Genomic DNA, 23,432 nt, shown 5'->3' on the forward strand with positions numbered 1-23,432 from the left:
AATGTAACGAATGAGATTTTATATTTTTGCGTGCAGAAAAGCACAAATTAATTTATAATGTGCACAGATATTACTCACCATTATGACGAAACTCCGCTTCGCGGCGTGGCGCACGAGGGTCGAAAATTCAGTTTTGGGCTTTGCAAATTAAAACATCGTCCGTTTTTCCCCCACGAAGTTCGACCACGTGTTTTCTCAATTGCAATATGCAAATTTTAATTTCCTCTATATTGATACCGCGAGAGTTATGAGCAAACGTAATGAACTGCGGATAATACTCTCGATTATACTTTGGCTTATGCCTCCTTCTCCGTAAAATGAACGATAGTATCTAAAATCTGAAAGAATAAGGGCGATTAAATTATGCCATTTGTTTCCCCGCGGCATTCGCGAGCGAGGAAAGACCGCTCTGAATAAATAATCGATTAGTCTCAATGATTGTTCGACAGCAACCTGCTTGAGAAACGCGCGCGATACGCAGACAAATTATTGTTATATTGGCTACACGTTAAACTCGATCAAGCTGTTTTTAAACGATCAAGTGGTTTGCCGTTCGATTGTCGAGGCGGATCGCTGTAAATGTCTTACTACTTCGTGACAATACCACCGTAAACTTTGATGAATTGCCTCACAATTCTTTGTTTCTTGTAACATGGACTGACCCGGCCCGCCGATAACATCATTTTAAAACCGTTTCTATTATTGGATATCCGTTAAAATTGCCGTGCATTACGTCAGAACTTTCGTCTCTAATCATTTCTTGTAAGTGCAAATAAGCGAGCGTATATTTAACGTATTCTTTCATGAACATAAAATACAGAAACTTATTTTTATATTTTTAGATTCTTATATTTCATATTTTTATACGTAACTATTTTTATACATTCTATTTTTTCTGTTAGAATTTTCAAACTATTACATTTTGAATATTAAATCTATTATTTTCTTGTTCATATAAAGTTTTTAGAATACCGAATATACGCGACCGTATTTATTGTATATCATGACTGCTAACTGCTCCGAAAAGGCTCTCGCTACGAATTCGCAATTACGTTCCACGCAGCATGGTAATTTGGTACACGCGGACCGTACGCAATCGAAAATGTTCTCTCTGTTTTACACACATATCCGGAAACTTTCTATACGATCGCTCTGGTGTGGAGCTCGTAACTCTCGCGATTGCGTACGCTCCGTTGGAGGTACGGGTTTCGTTTGATTTTATTACACTAAATTTTTCAATAAGAGAGAAATGAACAAAAACAATAGTATCGTGTTTCACTCACCGTAATAAGAAAGTAAAAAAATCTCTTTAAAAAGTCTCTCTAAAAAGTCTCGCTGGACAAAATACAACAAAGGAAATAGAATCACAAGTGCGATCACATCTAGATCTGTGTGACGGATCTAGCACTCGTCTTCCGGCTCGCGGAAACCTGCCAATATGTTTCGCGACCCGATCGACGAATCTATATAACTCTTCTTACAACGTGCAACAACACATCTTCAGCTCCGCAATGTGAACAGTTGTCTCCGTGATATTCCTGATAAGCTTCAAAACCTGCAAGACCTGCTTTCGTGTTTAACTTATGAGGAACAACGTTTCTCACATTCGGACCGTGCGAATTAAATTATCCCTCTAAGACGTCTACGAACGTTTCCGTATATTGATCATTTTGTTGTTGGTATTCCCGATAAACCTTCTCTGCTTCACCATATGTCCGCACGTCCATCGAATCTGAAACGTATAGAAAAAACGACAATTATCAGATGCCGTAATACGCTATATTGAGCTGAAATTCTTATCGTCGCCAATCAAGTTCTATTTACTCCAATTTACGTGCTAATTTATTGCTTCATTTCTGATCTTATCATTCACACTGTTTAACGGGAAATCGCGTTTAAGATGGGTGGACGTTATAGCTTTCATCTAGCTGCTTTTGCAGCTAAAAAAATGAAACAACATATAAATAGCAATATCGTTTATTTCTTAACATTTATTTCTTAACATTGGTCTTCGAATTTACCAGCTGCTCTCTTTTCTCGTTCGCGTTAATTCACTTATATATTTATTACGTGTAATCTACCTCCCCTCCCGAAATCATTTAGGGAAGACGTCCCGCTAAATAGAAAAATAAATAAGTCTTTCAGAAAAAGGGAACGAAAGAGCCGACGAATCGCGTGCGCGCCAACATTCTATCTTGATTCTCCTAATTATCCTTAATTTCTAATACCGCCAGGAGTGACGTGATCCGTTTAAGAGCCCACGGCAAGTCTCTCTCGTCTCGTGATTAATTTATGTAGTTTCTTACGGCGCTTAGGAGCCCTGGCGCGAGCGATCAATAAGGAACGAGCGGACGTAGCAGGTACGTGCAACACCGCACCTTACATATACAGTCGGTCGGTCTATATACCGCTAATGGTAGCGACATTCTCGCGTTGCTCTCACCCTTTTGTTGCATTTTATTCGTTCTGCGGAATCGCGACGACACAATCGCGATAATGAGACCAGAAAGGTGCACGTGCATGCCAAGTCTCCTTTTACGTACTCTTTCATGAGTCACCCGCGATCGATTTCCACAAAACCGGCGCGCGTAATCGTCGGATAAAGAGCTGCGAATCACCGTTCCGTTCGTTAGGTGGCAATCGCGATACGTAAGGGTGGTAAAACCATTGTCGCGCGCTTGATCCGCTTTGCGGAAACAAAAGCTGCGCGATTCCGCGGATCGGAATCCGCCATTCAGGTGAATCACTTTTGGAAATCGCGACGTGCCAGGGCGGTCGGAACAATGGCGATCTCGTGGAAAATGATCGCGTGTAATTGGATAATGAACGGTTAACGGAATTACGAATGTTCTGAGTGAAACGATACTCACACTCATCAGGTACGGGCTATGTTTCCACGCTAGCGGATCGAATAATACCTTTAATGGCCCTTCGAGCCGCGAGATGATAGCGATACTCGTCCGCCGTTAAATTTAACTGAAAGAAGAAAAGGTCGTACTACGATTAATGAAAGAAGACGCCATATAAATACATTATATGACGATGGATACATATTATACGTAAAATTAAAGTTACTACAGCATACTATAGCCTGGAGCAATTTTATTTTCGTGGAAATTCTATAGTTTTGAAAAAATTTCTTACAACGATTAACGAACGTGCTTCATTAACTGTGCGTTAATTGTAAGCTCGCCGCCGTGATTACTCCGTAAAATTGTTTTATTAAATTAGAGCAAGGAATAATTATTAAAATGACAAAAATCGCACGTTTTGGTTGAATTGGAATAAGAAAGGAACGAAGGAAACTGTCGCATGTCGGCTAAGGGTTAAAATAGTTTCATCGTTATTGATTCTCTGTGCATTTAGCCTACTTTCCTAAAATATTCTTTACGCCGCTTTCAAATAAACAGTTGATTCGCGATACGAATGGAGATACTTGTCGGGCGTCCGACCCATCCGCGAAAAAATTTCCAAAGTCGCCGCAAAACTTCGGGCGCGGATAGCAACTTCCCCCGAGCTCATAAAAAATTCTCTTCTGTCGTCGGTACGAAGGAGTTACGGAGATGCCACGAAGTCGTCGCCGTCGTCGCCGTCGTCGCCGCTACCGGGTGTCTCGCTCTTATTTGCATCTCAATCGCGGCCTAACGTTTCCCCTGGCAACGGCTATGAATTTTATTCCGATCTCATATTTCTGGTCCCCATTGTGGTGTGCGAGTCGCGCCGCGCGTTCTTTGCTATCAATCATCTCCGTCGCTGCCGTTACTCGCCACCTCGGGGCTGTATTCCGAACTTTTGCGCCATCCCGCGCGCGAAGAAGCGAAGAAGAGGTCGACGAGTCTTCGATGATTCCTCCTTTGCGCGAATTTCGCTTCCTCCGCTTGTTCCTTCTCCTCTCTCACTCTCTCACTCTCTTTTCCTCCCCCGATTCCCTCCCCGTCGCAAACAAGAATTCCGCAAACGCCCCCGGGGTCCGTGAAATACGTGAGGGATGCGCGCCTAGACACGCCGGGGATCTTTTCGTGAGAAAATGCAGAGCGCAGCGATTCCTCCTCTTTATCTCGAGATATCTCGGTTAAACATCGCGACCGAGAAATCTCGTCGGACAGACGAAACACACCGCGACATTCTCCGCATTTTCAATTTTTGTCGCCGCGTCGCGCCATCCGTTCCGGCTTACGGCATTGTTGATCGTTTCTCTTCCGGATGTTGGCGAGTATTAAGTAAAGTCTCGCGAGCGGAATCTCTCCACGAAACCCAACTGGACCGGGAAGACGTCGCGAAAAGTCTCTCGAGAGATTTCTCGCGAAGAGCGCATTGTTTATATTCTCGAGTTAACATTCTCACGCTCTATACGTTTGCTATATTGCACTTAAATAAAACTCGTTAATTCCGATTTCATATAAGTAATCGTTCCTGCGACAAAATTCTATATGTGATCAGCAGGTGGCTCGTACGTATAGCCCTTTAATCATCATTCTTTCGTCACAAAGACCCAGGCTTGATCCTGGAAACGGACAATATATTATCGGATAAAAAACGGACGATATTATCAGATAAAAATGGAGGAAGCTACGGTGGTGAAACTCATAATGCTCGTCAACGGGTTAAAGAAATGGACGGAACGCAGGATATTGCCGGATCGTCATAGTCCCCCTTCAATAAAAGTATCCTATCAGCGTCTCCGTAACCCTGGCGCATTTTCTCATCGCGACGATATCTCGTAGAAACGCGGAGGGCAAGACGATGAGCTCCGTTCTCTCTCGCCCCTTTCAATCCTTTTACTGAAAGAGATATACGCCACCATATGTGAAGACGGGACAAAGCATCGAATGTCTTACAAAAAAAAATCATGCTGCAGATGATATTTTATTCCCAAATTTATGCGGACTATATCGAGATGATAGCTGTCTATTTTTTTTTAAATTTCCTTAATTTAAGAAATAGCCTTTTTAAATTATTTAATATAAATATTAAATATTCAATGTAAAACATTTTTTTTAATTTAGGAAATCTAATTTTGCAGATAACAGGCAAGCAGGCTTTATTGCGAAAAATAGAATTGAAATTGGCACATAATTATTCGATAAAATTCTATTTAATCGTTACTTTTTTTATTGCTTTGTATGTTTGATTCTCATCATTCTTCCTGCTACATGGTTATTAATATTGCATTAATGGCAACGGGTATCAATTTTAAGGTTTAATAAGATTACGGATAATAAAGCTAATAAGTAGCGAAACTTCATTAATTATTAAAATTATCGATTTATATCAATTGCTATCTTCTATTATTTATTTATTAATTATGAAATTTATTTCTTCTATACAGAGAATTCTCCGTATTGAATTATTTTCTGTATTTTCGATGAGATACGTAATATAAAATATTAAGGGGGCGTTTTATGTAACATCGATAAGGCTATATAACCGTAATATTTACATTCCTTCGAAATGTTTCAGAGACAGAGGAGTGTTGTTTGCGCTTGTCCATGAGCACACACCTTAATAGCTTTGTGACACAGCCACATTGTAGTGTTCTTATCATTGTCACGGGCATATTATATATATATATATATATTTAATAGATACATAATTATGATTATGATTGAAATTTGAAGAATGCGTTAATGAAGGTGAGCGATGTTCCTTGTGTATAACATACTGGAGCGTTATTACATAGCACCCTAACATTGTTAACTAATATCGATCAATACCAATAGAAAACTAAGAATGTGATATCGGAATTTGCAAATGAGCTAGCTGTCAATATCACAATTTTAAAACCCAATGTCTTGAATTTAATACTAGAACTACGGACGAGATTTATGTATCTACTTATTTCTACTATTTAAATATACTATATATATCTTTGAAAAAAGGAATGAAGAGAGCAAGTAAATTGATCAAATTAATCATTTACACATTGCAACAAAAGTCACGAAGTATCTCAGAAAAATGTATACCGTTATAAATTTGATAAAAAAAGTTACAAGCCAATCATTTTGACTACTTTGATAGTTCTAGCGTTAGTCTAGTGTTAACACATCTGAAGAGCTGAATCGTTTTTCTTTTACAATTTTGTTTTAATATTTATTTATATTTTGTATTTAAGAGCATACTCAGAAATCGACTCTGAAGTGGTTAAAGAACGAATTCGCAGAGACAAAGTGCCTTCATTCCTTTCACAATGCCCGAGCTCAATTACATCGTGTCTCAGTATTATGAGATCCGCGATGTCCATGTCAATATCGTAAAGATATAAAAATACGATACCGTAAAAGAATCCCTAGTGCGATATCGGTTATCAGTCCGTGGAAATATCGCGGATTCACTCGCACCTGCCGGGATACCTATATCAGCCGCCGCGATCGATAACTCGTTCCGAAGAATTCCCCATGGTTTCGGACGCGAAGACGAGAGGACGAAAACTGAAACCCAAAATTCCGGCGGCGGCGGCGAATCCGAGTCGCGCGAACGCACAGGTCTGACTGGATTGTTCGGCCGGCCGATTCTCTGCCAACTTGTTTTCTGGTTGCCACTTATAGGCATATATAGATCGCCGAATTATATACAGCTCGCCCTTCCTCGCATATGCTGCGGTAAGCCTACGGCACGCCGTTACAACACGCTCGGCGGGGCGTCCGACGGATCGATACTTTCGAGATTACCCACGCTAATTGCAAGTCCAAGGCCTAAGACGAAAATATGTACGGCCGAAACGGTTCTTTTCGCGACTTCAAACGTACAACGAGCTCTTTGTTCTTTTTTTTTTCTTATAATAATTATGGATAACGGGTGTATATCTCGACACGTGAAAATAGTCGTTGGTTTTAGCCAGTTAGAATATTATTTCGTTGCAAGAGGGCGACTCAACGATAATTACGTTGGCGAAACGTAGGGTGTCGATCGCACGAAATTCTGGCTACCGCTATCAAAGCTCGCTTATCGGGGCGCTCGTCGGGCCTATGGCGTCGACGGGACGCTGTAAAATCGATATCGTTCTGAGAAAGCCGGGCGTTGCGTCATATAATCGATATAATCCAGCCAGCAGGAGAGCAAAGCCGGGAGCGCTGTCAAAAGCATCCGAGTACACGTCGGTCGGCCGCGGATTACAGCAGATTCAATAAGATCCTCGACTTCCCTAAGCACACGCGACACATACATCGCGCGTTTCCCCTGGAGATCTCGAAAGGGGCCAACTACCGGGCGTCAGATCCGGAAGGAAGGCACGGGCGAACGGGACAAGACGCGCGCGATAGACGTCGGGGAAACGTCACGTAGCGACGGGCTTCCTTTCGATTCCGAAAATCCTTCTCTTCGGCATGCGTCTTCTTTCGGTAATACGATGTCGCTCGACCACGATCTCAGACGTGCATTTTTCGGCGCTAATAGAGACGAAAAAGCGCGCTGCCCGACGCGACGAGGGAGAAAAACCGCGCGTTACGTCCGACCGCGACGAGTTTTTCGCGAAACACGTTGAAAGTTGCATAAACAGCAGTCCGCGACCATTCGCGATTGATATTTGAACGCGATCGTCGAGCACAACGCGGTAAAAGCGCGCTCGATTACACGCGACAAGGTATAAAACAAATTCGTTTGGCGGCTCGTTTTTACGAAGTTTTCCCCGCCCACGCGGGCAACCGCATTTTCCGATGAAGCCTACAGTGTGAAAAATGCGTTTGCCCTCTGTAAATACGCGACCGAAATTAGCCGCCGATGATTTCGAACGCGTTGTTTGAAAAGTCGATCCCAGCTACGAGTCGCGCGGGAAATTAACACCATTACATCGATAATTAATTTTGATTATCAATTATTTATTGACGAAATGACAATCGAGTAAATTTGCATGGAAATTCGTGCAAAAATCAAATTTAAATCAATTCTCGTCGCGCTTGATTTGCTATGCGCATTACCGGCACAATTCGTACCGTCAATTAATTAATATTTGATATCTAACCCAATTAGAAATGCGGTTTCATTAGAAAATATTCGGTTAAACGCGCGCGTTATATGTACAATGCACGGGCGGGAAATTAAATACGATTTACTAATTGAACGATATGTCAATCTGGCGCAACGCTGGCGTATGTGTATGGAAAACTTCTTTCGCTGCAAGAAGCATGAATATAAAACGCCGGTTATCTGGTTTGCGCGGGCTAAAACCGGTGGTCGCTATTTTAAGGCAACGTAACAAGGCGTGAACGTAAAACGTACGTAATGCGGCCGTGAAACTAAAACTGGAAGGGGCTATTTCCATATTTTCGCGGAAGTTTCCGTATCCGATGGAAAGCTACATACAGTTAGTCACGGACTATGTTACGCGGTTTAACGGACAAAGGATTAATTATGGTATTATTTCGAGTAATTTGCCATACGTTACTTGTTTCCACCAGCAAACTTTTTCTATTTATTTTCTATATGTATTTGAAGACCTATTAAAAAATTGGAACTACGCTAAAAATGAGAAAAATATGAAACCTGAAAATTTCGTCATTGACAATCTTGATTAAATTAAAGCTTGATTAAAATTTAACGGTCTTTATATGAAAATACTAAAATATTTACTTTGAGCAGAGATTTTGGAATCTAAAAATTGTAATTTATAAATATTGTTATATTAAGAATAGCGACTTTTTATCATTTTTCAGATAAATAGCGAAATAAAACTTAGCAGTTTCTAAAATTATTTAAAGTTTAATTTAAGATTTATATAACAATATTTTTGCGAACGATGTATCATATGGTATGAAAATATTAATAGACGGAGAATTTTCAATCTAATTAACCTAATTACTTAAGTGAACATTGATTAGTATTTCTACACCACATTCTCTGCCCCCCCTCCCTCTCTCTCTCTCAACCTCAACCTCTGTGCCTTCGATCAATAAATTTAAAACCAAAGTGTTCTCGTCGAATATCTACAGACACTTGTAAGTCCATCGACGAATCGTTTCGCACATTCGTCCGATGACACATTTATTTGTTTGATTGAATTTTTTCGCCGCGAGCTGGCCGCTGGCCTTGATTTATTCGCGTGCAACGCGCGCGCTCTGTAGCCTCGGGGTACAACCAGCAAATTTATGGCATACGATTTTCCAGGGTCACGTACGTATATAATCGCGGTCTGACCGACTCACGCCTCCGTCCACTTTCCGATATCGCGCCAGATAATGCCCGCCGATAAGTCTCAGCGACCTGTCGGCATCCGCATTGTCCTCCGCACGCATAAATTCGCATATTTCCTCCCATATTCCATATTCCGTGTGACCCATATTGCAAGGATCACGCGCAGGTAGAAAGAAAATGCAGATTAAATGACTTTCGCCCTGTGGACTCGTATTGATTTTCTCTCCCATCAACAACCTAAAGCTTCTTAGTTGGCTTACGCGAGAATGGACCGATTGTCGACGCGAAATGGAACAAAATGCATGTTAAGTGACAATTAGCAATTTTATATTTAACAATCTAGTGATATCGCACTCGTTCTGTCCTGTATTCCCAAAATTTTTTTATGATACTTTCGATATATATAATATTTTATTTTTAACGGTCTCAAAAGCGAGATTAATTCAGTTTATCAAATTAATCGTTAATCAGAACTCCCAAAGCCAAATGTCGTGTCTAAGCACGTGTTATCTCAGTTGAATTCAGTAGTGAGAATCAATCTAATTAGATGCGCCTTCAATCATCAATTGCTACAGAACACGGAAGGAACATTCGTGTTAATTGAATGGATGCGGTTGCATCAGATACGCATCACGTGCGTGCAACGTTAAATCTAGATTCTAGCGACGAAGAGATCCGTTATGAGCGATAAATAAAACGAAAGATCTGCTGCATTATATTCTACATAATTCTATATAAATCCTACATTAAATAACATTCGCAGGTGCAATAATGAAAGTTATTTTTAACGGTCTACTAAAGTCAAAATCGATTGTCGCCGAGGTTCTCGCACTTACTTTCTTGTACGGAAAGAGCGGAGGGATTCGAGGGTTTTGGTGTCTGGCGTAATTCCTCGCGATAAGGAAATTCTCAGATATAGGAGCCGTCGCGCTTTCTCTATGGGGCTCTTCTGGATTGAAGAAGGACTTCGTCGGTCGAACTGTGCAACAGTTCACTCGACCGACTACGGTTCGACACGTTACGGACAGAAGGCAGTTTTACACTGACCCCTCTGTGCCACTAGAACCTCTATGTATATCACCGTCTACTACGTACATTGCGTGACTGAGTTTGTGTGAGTGCGTATATCCGTAGTGACGGTCGCTTACTTACGTCTGTCCGGGTCTTGGTAGACATTAATGCCGAGTTTACACCCAATACACGTCGACAATGACCTGGCAGACCTAGACGTATTTGTCCGACACGCAGAACTTTCAATATCCTTCTTTCATTTAGATGTTTTTTTTATATGATGATTTAGAAAAAATATATTGTGTGAATTGAACAATTAATTTAATTCTGACCAAGGTTACGACTTCTTAGAAAGATAATAACTGCAGTGAAAAAAATGTTCATATTTTATTGGAAAATTAAAAAGATAAGATAATCCAATTTCACAAAATTTTAGTAAAAAATAAAATTTACGATTCTTTTTGTCAGATATTTTAAAAGAAACTTAGTTCAGATGTTTTGGAATTCTGAAAAAAAATGCCGTAAGGAATTTGAAATTTTTTTCGAATAAAAACATCCAAATTATTATCAATAATTATATTAATTTAGAATTGAGTTTTTCTATTATTATGCAGAACGAATGGTTTTGCAGAAGTATATAAAAATTAAGTCAAATACAAATAAAAAATAATTACGTAGGACGCTCAAACATGATGATAATGTTGCAAAAAGTTTTGACATTCTAGCAACTAGCTTGAGCATCTAAAGCCGGGTCCAGGCTTGTATCGTATCACCGTATCATATTATGATATTTTCTTATCAAAATTCGGAAATATTAGTTATGATGATATGTCAAGGTCTTTGTTTTCAATCTGTACGGGATACAAATACGTATTGAAAACAAAGACCTTGGCATATCATTATAACCAGCATATCCGTATTTTGATAAGAAAATATCATGATTCGGTGATTACGATACAAGTCTGGACGCGGCTTAATGTGATTATTTAAATAATTAAGAAAATAATTTTTAAATTTGTATTTAGCTAAATTTTTGAACACTTTAGCAAATCGTTCTTTCCGTACACAGTTGTTTGAATCAAATTGTATCCAAATACGATAAAACACATGACGCTAATGGCCTAAAACCAGCGTTTAACTGTACCTACTTGTCTTGATAGCAATGAGGCAATGTTTAAGAAACTCTTGGAGACTAATAGTCAAATAAGCCAGCAGTAAATAACTAAAGATTATACTAAATACTATATAAAAACCCCGAGTTATATACATTCCAAAGTGTTAGAAGGAACCATTCAAAAATTTTGTCTTCATCCATTATTTTATTTTATTTTTATCAAAAAATAATCTGTGAATAAGCGATAATCTTAATTCCGCGAAAACTAGCAAACCGTGAATGTAGAAAATGCGCGAACAAAAGACGTGAATATGGGACAGTCGCATTTGCATTAAACGTTGAAGGTTTTCCAACTGCAGGGAAATTTCTTCATTGATTAAAGGGTTATTTGTAGTGAAAGGCCAATTACATTATGAGAATAAACATTCTACCGAGCAACATCTACTACAATTCTTTCCTTACGCTAAGCTTATTGCATAGAATGCGTTCAGAAACTTAAAGGGAAGAATACGCATGGTTTGCTGTTTGCAACTAGTTTCTTACGTAATGTCATACATTCTCACTGATGAAATTTTAAAAACGGAAGTGGAAAGAGCGCGGTTCTTAGACGCGGTTCTTCCCCGTGGAAGATCTTTCGCGTTCAGTCGGAGAACAATGAAAAATTGATAAATCTGCTTGGTCGAAGAAGACTACACCGAAATACTTGGGGGGAATTATTCCTTCGGATATGATTCCCCAAGTATCACGTCGCTCGAAAAATCGATATCAAGAGCGCCGTTCCTTAACGGGATTTCTCGCATCTAACAGAATTTCCCGTGTCTTTTCAATTACCGCCACGATCTCGACGAGACGCTCGATCTTTCCTTCCGTCATGCCTTCCTTCTAACGACGGTGGAAGTCTCCAAAACTCGCGGAATCCTCCAGCCGACGCGCGCGTAATTTGCATACGATTAATCTTGATCAACGGCGGCGGCGGCGGCGGCTGCGGCACCCTCGTCCGAGGAATGCCTCGTCTTCGTCCTTGATCCAGCGGGAATCGGGTTAAATGGCGAACGCGCCTACCGAGGCTATGATGGATCGTTACGTCTTGGCGAACCGAGGCTGCGCCAAGATGAATTCGGCATGGCGGAATCGATCTAATTAAGCACACGCACGGTCGCGCGTGGAACAAGACGTGTTGGGAGGATGCGAACTGATTGAATTGAGGTATGCAGATTTGCGTCAACAGAATATTCCAAATTGCGTCGCGCTCCGACAATGGGGCCGCGTTATTGTGTCGCGGATTGCGACAATACGATCGTCTATAAAATCACATAAGCTTACGTCTTTTCTCTATAATTTGTCTCTCGTGCGAATTTTCTTGATTTTAAATTGATAGTCGCGATTGATCGCGCGTGTCTTCCGACAGTGAAAGAATGAATTGGTATAATGCTCTGACTTTATATTGTACCTACTGACGCGGAACAATTGATTTTCTTTTTTATTTAACAGAATATTATTGCGCATAACGAAAGTTCCAAGTTACATCACGTGTTTATCCAGCCAGATGAGTGAGTTACATAACTTAGACTTATAGAAGATGGATTGCCGCGTCTCAGCGAGACGTTATATTATCTCAGAACGGATTTAGTTGCGGGAATCGATCTAATTAGATACGCCTTCATCAATTGCTACGAGACAAGGAGCATTCGTGTTGATTGAACCGAGGTGGTGAACAGATTTGCGTTATGTACGCGCGCAGCGTTAAACCTAATCTCGCAAAAACGTCGCTCGCTCGCTCGCAAACTTCGTGGAAGGAAGTTTCCATACGTTACATTTCTGTCCACGATATTATATACTTAATAGTTTCTCAGAAAGCCGAGAATATATAATTATTATGCACGCGCAAAGTACTTCTACGTCTATTATTCCTTTTTTCGTTTCCACATTTCTATGTTCGTTCGATATTAAAGCCATAAATTGATATTCGCGGGAATATCAGCTCGTATGATCCGCAAATAGAAATTTGCAGCATACACGGTATATAATCATTGTTTATTTGGCGCGCGGCGGGCACGCGCGCAACCCGATCGTTGCTATCTTCGATACTTGCATCTCCCCCTTTTTTTTCGTGCTCGTTACCGACGCACTCGATATTATTATGGTTCAGAGAACCAAAAAGCAAAAAACTCGAAATTTCCATTGTTAATGACGCGAGAGCATCCCGTCCGACGTGTTATCGTTATCTTCCGCCAGACTGTAAGCTCGCTACTGGATAAGCGAACGAATTTAATCGCGTATCTCTGAATTTTCCGCGCGATAAAACTCGCCTCGTCCGACCCCTTCTCCCCCATCGACGTAGTGAATATTTAATTACCAAAAATAAACCGTTTCGAACCAATCTATCTTGTTATTAAAAAAGCAATTGTGTATTTTAACTTTCTCGTAAAATAATAACGCCATTATTTTATGTATTAATCCCGGAAATATATACATCATTATCGAGAGAAATATTTTTTCTTTATCTTATTAAAAGAATGTTAAATGAGAACTTTATTAAAAGGAAATTATTTTTGCATCGGGAAACTTCATCATTTATTATTATTATATATTTTAGATTTATGATAATATAGAAAGTCGATAGAAAGAAGCTTCTAAAATCTATATCGATATCCAAGAAAGTAATTTAGAAACTTCGATAATAGTGTCTATACTTATCACTTTTCTATTATTCTTTTATCAGATAATTTTAAAGTTATCTTCTAACTATGCCCTTTTGCTCGGTTTTCGAACATATACGTTTAACAATAAGTTCTCCTTTTAATCGAACACAATTCTTTTACTATATTTGTTCCAAATTATGGTTTAAGTCTTAAGAAAATCTTATCGCACGAGAGTATCTTGTATTTTAAATGTGAGTTCGAGCAAACTCTTAAACGCGAGGAGCAGCAGATTTAATGTGTCCCCGATTGTGTATTCCGAGGGAATAAAACAACGCGACGCGAGGTATCTCGTATTCCTTGCCTCTCTTATCAGCAAAGCTCATTGAGATACAAAAACTATCCTATTCATTCAGTATTATCCGGTTCAGGCATGAAGAGCTTAATTTCGCCGACGATTGATCCCGAATCTCCATGTCGAGTGGGATCTCATCAGAACCGCGATCGCGGGCAGGGCCCCACCGCACCGAATCCTCGGGGGGATTAACCCTCTCGATTTATTTCGACCGATCTAACTCACTCTCCGGCCGGAGAGGAATCTTCGCGGAGACACTTGAGGGACGTGATGCTGATAAAGGATCTCCATTTCGCCAGTGGAGACCCTTCTGTAACCGGTAGCGGTACTCGCGAGCTCTCTCGAGTTACCGGGGGGAGGGGGGAGGAGGCTATCTCGGCCGTGTTCCCGTGAATACGCATTGTCCGCATTGTGTTGCCCGATGATTGCCGAGCTAAGGATACCGCAGGCAGGATGCTGGGGGAGATCGCAGTCGCGTGACGCGCGTCGTCATTTATCTCGCGCGGAATTTCAGATATTTCCCAAGACGCGCGCGATTATTGCGAGACAAGCAGTGTGTAATTAACACGAGCGTCCCGGAATAAACGTACGGAAGGGTTCGTGCACGCCGCGCATCGACGACCGATCCGCCGATTAATCACGCCAATTATAGTGGAATCGCTTCCGCTCCGATAATATCGGCAAACTGTTGAGCCCGATTACGCGCGACGTTTAGACGCGAATTGCAAAATTTTCCTCCCGGAGGGACGCCGTAATCGTCCGATGCCGCACGTTGAGATACCGCTCCCGCGCAAATCGCGTATACGAACGTCTGCCGCGGATATAATTACGCTAACAAGCCGGAACACCGTGTTGGTAACAGACGCGGCGGGCGCGCGCTCGTTTAATCCTCGCGGAATCACAGTCGGCGCGTTCTCCGCGCTTCACAAAAGATTTTCGAGTACGTTTGCACAACCGGTGTTGCTTACCGCCTTTCGTTGCCTGCTCGACGGCCCAAAGTAAGCGGCGCATATTCCGCCGACGTCGTCGTCGCGCGCATCTGCGAATGACAGCAGTTGTTTCCCCAAGTTTATCCGAAGCTGCGGAACGTATTCGGCCTCTTAATTCGCTCGTCTACCAACGTCGGAGGAAGCGAGAGAAGACACACGTACGATAATCGCCACGTGCATCCACGGCAAAGCCGCCAGGCGAGACGGTCTCGTACGTGAGCCTCTCTCTCTCGCTCTCTCGCTTTCTTCCCTTCGTTAGCTAAATTTATTCCATTATCATGCCGATGCGGTTTAAGTGACTTAAGGCAAGCGAAACAGAAATGTGTGGAAAAATTTAATCACGTCAAAGCAAAGTTTCCGAAAGAGGATTAAATTATTTGCAACGTAGCTGGATAAAGTAAATAAAATGATTAGGTGAACTTTACAGCGCATACTGAAATAATAAAAGCATCACGAAATATAGATAAAGAAGCGTGATAATAATAATAAAACAAAACAAAATATTAAATCGACATTTATGTCGAATTTGTGCGAATGTTCCATTAAATTTTGTTCTCTGTGTTATAATAAAACGGAGGATCTCGTTAATGTAAGAATGGTATTGCGGATCGCGAAAATCCCTCACGAAGCGAAGTCCGTGCGAAACGCGAAGTAGGAATCGGGACTGCTGCGCCGGAAAGCTCTAAATTTATCGCCAATAGCTTCCTAGGTGCGCGAAAAGCTATCTTTGATCTCTCTCGCACTGATTTATAGATCCCACTTTAATATAGCGAAAAGGGGCGAAAATCGACTCGCGAGAAATAGGAAGAGAAATAGGATTCTTCTGTATTTCGTTTATACTTCACGCCAAACGTATTAACGCCAAAACACAATCTTTTTTTTCCTTCTTTCGCGAAATGCCCAGAATCGTTAACCGGAAACAAATCCCTCGTTGTGGAATAATTGACCGCGATTCATTTTCTTTCCGTGCCACGAGCAGTGATCCTGCCCTGGGGGAGGACAAAGTTAAATGCCGTATCGGGCAAAATTACGGCAACTTAATCTCCGTCTTAATTTCTTTTTTCCTGCAACCGCGCCCTTTTGCGCCCAGCGCAAAAACTTCCGGACATTCCGGACACGTAGACGATTGGACTAAACTTCTCTTTAATACGTTTCGTGGCCGCGAATATATGCCGCTCTAAGAAAATGTTAAAAACATTCTCTCGCGGACTGTCTCTCGTTTCCTTATATAACAGTCGTAATTACATCCTTAATTCGAATAAAATGTTGTTCACTCAGGGCGGTATAATTTACGAGGCTATACTTCAGCTCTCGTTTCTGACCTCTCAAAATTTATTTACTTTATTTTCGTATTTATCAACTTGCTTCGTCGTTTCAACGTTTCCGATTACATTTACTTTTTTCATGATACTCCTAACCGTAAATGATCGATAAATGCTTGATAAATGATACACAACTTTGTTTGAGTCATTTGATTCCGCAGTTTCATATGCCGTTCTTGATCCGGAAATAATAATGGTCAAATCACATTTAAACCGGCAGGAAACATGATTAATTACGATCTCACAGAATTTTATATAATAATGTACATGCGCATGCTGGATATTTTATTACACATATATTTCAAATATATTTCAAATTAAATAAAATAGATGGAAAGGCAAAAGGTTAAAATTTGCCTTTATCAGGGTCTAATAAATACAATTTATTTGAAAAAGAATATTTCGATTTTGTGTTTCAGATCAAGCCGGACGGTGGACGTTGTGCTGCATACCGTTCAAAATGATGAGTTTTACGGTGGTAGACATATATATGGAATATATATAAATATAAAAAATTGAAAATTTGTTCTGGTTTTATATAATTTTTCAGATATAAAGTTATACATAAACTTATTTTACCATTCAAGTATTTTCTATTCTATCCATTTCTAAAACTACATTTTTTCGTTACGGAAAATTAAACACAGTCCAGAACTAAATATTCGTAGCCCGTTCAAGAAAATAGAAAATCTATCAGATGTTACATTTACAGATCTATTATTTCAAATTAAAGTAATAAATAATTAGCACTTACCTGTACGATACGTAACAGAATGCCTCCCAAAGTACTCTTTTCTCATGTTCTTCCGTTGCACTCACACTTAATACGATCATACGTATGCTAATCGCGAGGTGGTTCCTGACTCCTGATATCAAGCAAGACGCGTTCCCGCAAAGTACACGCTAAATATTACGGTAACTTAAATAATTCCTATTCATAATTGCGCGTCGACTCTGTGTAAGACGAGTAATATCTAGCGCGAAAATACCCGCTTCGATATATACTCATCGTTTGCAAATCGTTGATCGGAAGAGTTAATTATTCCCGCGAGCCGATAGTCTTTCATCGTTTGTAAAATATTACTGTGTTTCGTAAAATATTAACTAAAGATGTACTTGACGCAAGGCACTACCACGTCTCTCGGTCGACTGACAATAAAACCTCGCGCCGCTATTACTTGTGTACTCGAGCTAGTGTCGGTTAGTGAATAATAGTGCGGTGACCTTACGTAACCAGCGCGTCGTCGTAGGCAAATGCCAAACATTGTTTTGCCACCGTTACGAAACATTTAATGTCTTGTAAAGTTTATTTTACGTTTAAAATACGTCGAATATTTTCTTCAATGTGTCGCGGCCATTACGGCGCTCGTCGTTACTTGAATTGCCCAAACCGACATAGTGTGTGTGACTCACTATCAGTGCTCTCCACTTGACTCTAAGTACATTGCATTCTAATCTTGATATTCGAAGAGAAAATTCAGAACACAATGCATATCGTTAAGGAAATAATAATCGTAGATATCCTAGCGGAACGATAATTTACATTTTCCATTCCCTATCGCTTTGATCTTTATGTTGAGTGAATAAAACGCAATTATCACGTTAATATCAATTTATCGCCACCGCGAACTATTTAATACACACAATATCGCATTTTACACATTTTAAATCTGCAAATTTACGTGATTAATAATGATAATACAAATATTTCGCGCTTCTGATATTCGTTTTTATTCGCAATTCTCTCTTTTCATGAATAAAAATTAATGAAGAACACGGAACAATTTCGATGCGTTTCAGCAGTTCGTTGCGTGAAGTAACGTTTTCGATTTATTATATATCTCAAATGGTATAAATATTAATTAATTCGTTGCTTTTTATTACTGCTCACATTTCATACGAAATACAAAAACGTTTGATAAATATAATCAAATGATGTTCGAATAGAAATTCGCAATTAAAATGTATAAATACTAAATAATTTCAATAAAATTTCATACTATAGCGAATCCGAGATGATATGAAACAATGTATCAGAAAGTCGTGAATTTTTTTGAAACTTATTTAACCCGCAATTCATTGAATTTTTTATTGTTGCTTTTTCCCTCAATAACATTTGAGTCTCAACGCTATCGTTATCTCGTTCCCGTTAATGAAAAATTCTATTCCAAGCGAAACTTTATATTTGAAGTTTGGACAATTCGGGACGTGTACCTACCCCGTATACGTATTCCATTCTGAAAGCACGTGCTTTCATCCCCTTCGATCGCTCTTTGCCTTCGATCCGCGGCAATAAATTCCATCGTCTCGCGCTTTATTGTTGCGCCTCCTTTCAATTTTTACGCCATTCGCGAACGCGTAAACATCGATCTTCGTGTTTCTATGAGTCGATGTCGCATCGTCAAGCGCGACAAATAAAAGCCCTGGGCTTGTACATATGGGCACGATTCTCGCCGGCAATATTTAACCAGTCAGTTCGGGTGTGTCAAACGTATACTCGTCGATAATCGCCTTCGGCGAAAATTGATGGGAGAGGTATCGCCCGTGGGATTCTCTGTTTTCGAAATTGCAATGTCGGGGCCACGGCAAAATATGAACGAAAACGAAGCAAAACGCGGACGTACGAGTGGTCGTCTCTCCTATACCCGATAAAATTGATTTACCCTTATGTCTACACGTTTTTAATTAAACAAATAATTACATTATTTGCGCGCGTATTCAATTAATGGGAATTTTAATAAATTTACATAATTATTTAATAAATTTCTCCATATTGAGTGGCATACAATTATTTCTCGAGTATATTTAGCTATGTAATATATTTGTCAACGTGTGTGTATAATTGTATATCGATTATATAAAATATTTCGATTGTAATATAGGCAGCGGCATTAGATCAGTTGGCATGTGAAAAGATATTGATGTCTAATATTCCGTTATAATTGCTCGAGCGATATTTATCGACAGCTTACTTAATACAAAATATCGTGTAAAATAGACGGGCCGCTAATAATTATAGCGATACGATGGAATACTGTCACAATTATTCGAAATATTATAAAATTAATGTAATTATCGATATTTTTTAATGATTTTACTGATACTTGCAATCTTCGCTAAAGGAATACGAAATGTTTCTAGTTAGTTCAATTCCCTCACCAATCACCCTCACCAATCACCCTTACCAGCCACTCGATATTTTTCTCGCTCTTACAAATATACATTGTTTAAATAAATCATGCATTGATTCCCAACACGGGCGTCCACTCTGTCAGCAGCGAAGAATATCTGTTGCTAAAACCCTACTTATACATATTCCTTAATTTTCTAATTCTAAAAACGTACTTACACACATTTACACTCTATTAAAAAGAGACTAATAATTCTAGAATTATTGCTAAATCATAATTGCCAGAAAAATATGATATTTACAAATTAAATCCGAGACTGAGTCGAAGCTGTTTCGTCGCGAATTCTTTTCTGAGACCCGGTTCAAAAAATGGATCTTTTCTCTCGGGAAAAACCATGTAAGAAAATCACAAGCTGTTCCTTTCTTTTTCTTTAAACTCGTAAGAATCGCGCGTTTTGCCGTGGCGTCGAACGTAAAGGCAAACTATCACAGTAATCGCCACGAAAATGCGCGCCGCTGGAGTACGACGAACAGGAGAGGCTTTACCGAGTGAAAACGTAAAACTTCAATTAATTCTGCGCGTCTAGTTGAAGCGAAACGCTTCCGAAGCTTAGCCTAATTAAACGGCACACGTTCAAAACGTGTCCATGTGAATGGTATCCATGCTGGAGTACATGTTGGGCACGCTGTTCCTGCTGCCCTGGCCGAAGACAGCCACGTCGACGGCCTCGTCGTCCAGCTCCTCCGAGAAAGTCACCAGGACCTGCACATTCCACAGCAGATTATGTGACGCGTAATCCGCGGACTAATTATCATAAAAAATCAACTCGGCCGCTGTGAAAAGAAAGGACGAAAGAATTTTAACGCGTTAGACTTTATAATGGAATGTGTCGGGTATCCTCTTGGAATTAAAGTTCCAACGGCAAGTGAACTGACGAAAACTTTATTCGTAATATTAGTTTTTCGACGGATAATTTTCTTTTTCTTCGTAACAAATGTCTGCAACATTTGGAGGTACTTCCATGGAACGCGCAATTTTGCTTTGCCGATCAAACCTCGCGTAACACTCGCGCCTGCAATTATCGCGGCTGCGAGTCGCAAAACTGAAGTTCCACCGAGAACTGGGTGCAAACTTTGGGTCGTTGCGTCGGTGCAGTTTCGTGCGTGCTTCGCGTTGAAACACGTTCTCGCAACGGCGATGGGCGAACGGCGGGCGGTGGGCGGCAGGACGAAGGGCTTTACTTGCAACGAAGACCCATAAAAATCTCAAAACTTTCCCGACCGGCCAAGTTCGCCCCCGGTTTACATACAAACACGCCGCGATACTGCAAAAAATTCCCACTTTGTTTGCGAGATCGCCGTACCGTCTTTGCGTCACGGTGAGAAATGCATTTACATAATGTCCTGACGCCGCGGGTAAACTTGGAACGATCTTTTTCTTGGAAAATATACGGGCCGAGCTGGCTATCGTTAGATAGCTTGATATTAAAAATTTACCGTTTGTGATTGTATTGTAATTATCACAAGAGAAACAAATTGAGCGCCTAAATCGGAAAAAATTGCCAAGTATTATTAATAATACAATGAAGTGTGCATTAATATTATTTGCATGAAATACAAATTTTAAATGCGCAATTACTTCTGAATTATTGTAATATTTCTTGATAGAATACAAAATAATATGAGTAATTTAATTTGCCAAAACGTTTTAATTTTAGTTCTCAATAATTTGATGAATTTATTCTTTAACATTGTGGCAACCACCATTTTTTCAATTTTGCTCCCAAATAAAATTCGTACTGACAATTGTTGATTTTAGATTTTATTTACGTAAGTGCCCTTGATTTTCCGAAGGATGAGTGCACGCGGTTGCGAAACTCTTAGAAGAAGACTTCCGCGCAGATCATTTTCTGTGGTATTGCGGTAAGCAAGTTCTTAGATTCGACCCGACCCAGTTTACTACCGTACTTAGAACTTAATTTATATTCCGAACCGCGCTAACTTGAGCTGTTGCTATTGTCGTTACTCGAGAAGCTTACAAAACAACGGAGGTTCATGGCAGCCCTTAATGTTCGCATGGACCAAGTTTCAAGAAACGGGGATGAATACGTGACGCAAGTTTGTATTTAATGACGATTTAAATACGCCCACAGGAGAGGGCGGATGACAGTGTTTTCCGGCGCGGAAACGGTGAGCGTAAACTTCTCTTCTCGCTAGTAACAATTAGCAATGATAATCCCGAAAGAGTTCCCCGAATTCGAAGAAGAACGAAATGCAATTGTGCGGTAAATTGTCGCATGCGTCAATATTTTCAGAATGAACCAATTACGTAGAAATTGCAAAACGTCGCGGGCTGATAGATCGTTCGCATTATTGGTTGAAAAGGTGATTCTATTTCTGATGACAAAAAGATTCCATAAAACCACTTCTTCGTTTCAAGTACTGAATTTCTCTCACTTTGCCAACGCGCCGCCTTATAAGTGATCAATTAAGCTCCCATTATTCATCGCATTCGATAACGCTCCTCTTGAAATTTCTCGCACGTCTTAATTCACTCTCACAGTGGATATTGATATTTTATTCGCGAGGGTTCTTGTCTCAATCTCCCAATGGATTATATTACATTTACGAAATCTACTATTGTCCGAATCCTTCGTCACATTTTTAATAACGCGAATAATAGCTTATAATGATCGTCGCATTAGTGAAATGTAAGAAAAAAGTAAACAAATTTTTAGAAGTGCATTATTTGCTGCAATTCACGTTTCTCATTCCACGAAATAAAAATCGCACGTTTTTCATCGGGATCGATCGATCACTCAACGCAACGATTTCAATTCCCGCCTTCCCTCAAGCGCCGAAGGTTCATTTCGATCTGGAACCGCTTCTTAGAATTTTCAGACGCCGTAGAACTGTGAAGAATAGTTGGAAATGGATCGCGCACACACTTTTCAGGACCGTAAGATCTACATACTCGTATATACCGGCGATTTCGTTGTCGCGCAACTCACCGTTGCGTGATTTACGATCGTCGCTCGCAACCAAGTCGCGAAACACTGAATAATGTATTGTCGAAAAGAGTTGCAAAACGAGTGAAAAAAAAATCTTTATCGTTAATGCCGTTTCTCCATAACTTCATGTTATTTCGAGGATTTTTTTTTGCACGTCTGGTGATGCAATAAATTCCTAATTCGCATTCGTATATGGCACAATAAAGTTCACGATGCGCGAGTGAAATAGACTCCGCTACATTATTCCAGCGCGTAAATCGGAATGGATAGGAAACAGCTGTGAATAGTTTTACGGCGTAAATATAAAATAGTGCTTTCGCTGTAAAGTTTTATTTAAATCCTGTTTCATTATTCTCAGCCGGACAACGGTTTATATAAAACTTGAATTTGAGAAAAACAAAGCGAGGCGATTGCAAGCTTTATGTGCCGTCGTAATGACCATTTTTTTTTTAAAGCTCGTATCACGCCGTCGCCGGGAATTCTCCTCGCGCGCTCGCACAACTGAATTTTTTGCAATTTTCAGATTTTTATCCGGTCGGATGCGTCGCGTACAATTTGCGAAAATAATTAATAACGACGTAATATCGTGACGTTACTCCTCGTGCGTGAGGGCGTGTTAATTAAAGCTAACGTCTTCGTACGACCTATGAAGATTTATATGTAAGAAGTTTTTTAATTAGCCTCAAAATTAAAATTTTTCTTTATTAACCGGCTTATGCAAATGCGAGTCGGCGG

General features: G+C 40.1%; 2 protein-coding genes and 1 long non-coding RNA gene across 15 annotated transcripts in view; 1 reads left to right on the top strand and 2 right to left on the bottom strand.

Annotated features, from left to right (window-relative positions):
* The window catches only part of Mdr49 (Multi drug resistance 49), a 53,563-nt gene extending 43,405 nt beyond the window's left edge, over positions 1-10,158 (bottom strand). For 2 of the 7 annotated variants that reach the window (XM_071785734.1, XM_071785726.1), the window contains exons 1-4: positions 9,963-10,158; positions 2,871-2,976; positions 1,284-1,732; positions 79-338 (exon numbers count right to left, since the gene is read on the bottom strand). The gene's annotated coding sequence lies outside the window, so the exon portion shown is untranslated. Of the gene's footprint in view, positions 1-78; positions 339-1,283; positions 1,733-2,870; positions 2,998-6,273; positions 6,493-9,962 lie in introns of those variants that run through there. The other 5 variants (XM_071785727.1, XM_071785728.1, XM_071785732.1 and 2 more) reach the window with 5 other exon arrangements.
* LOC139817545 (uncharacterized) overlaps positions 1-17,294 on the top strand; it is a 205,402-nt gene extending 188,108 nt beyond the window's left edge. For both annotated transcript variants that reach the window (XR_011733259.1, XR_011733258.1), the window contains one exon: positions 16,976-17,294. This is a non-coding gene — a long non-coding RNA (uncharacterized lncRNA). The remainder of the gene's footprint in view (positions 1-16,975) is intronic.
* A 1,120-nt stretch (positions 17,295-18,414) lies between these two features.
* Positions 18,415-23,432, bottom strand: part of Ldd (lipid droplet defective) — a 36,665-nt gene continuing 31,647 nt past the window's right edge. For all 6 annotated transcript variants that reach the window (XM_071785723.1, XM_071785724.1, XM_071785721.1 and 3 more), the window contains one exon: positions 18,415-20,449. In XM_071785723.1, the coding sequence (XP_071641824.1) occupies positions 20,321-20,449 (129 nt within the window). In that variant the 3' untranslated portion in view covers positions 18,415-20,320. The remainder of the gene's footprint in view (positions 20,450-23,432) is intronic.

Source organism: Temnothorax longispinosus, chromosome 8 (genome assembly GCF_030848805.1).
Source record: "Temnothorax longispinosus isolate EJ_2023e chromosome 8, Tlon_JGU_v1, whole genome shotgun sequence".
In the NCBI taxonomy this organism is placed as follows: Eukaryota; Metazoa; Arthropoda; class Insecta; order Hymenoptera; family Formicidae; genus Temnothorax; species Temnothorax longispinosus.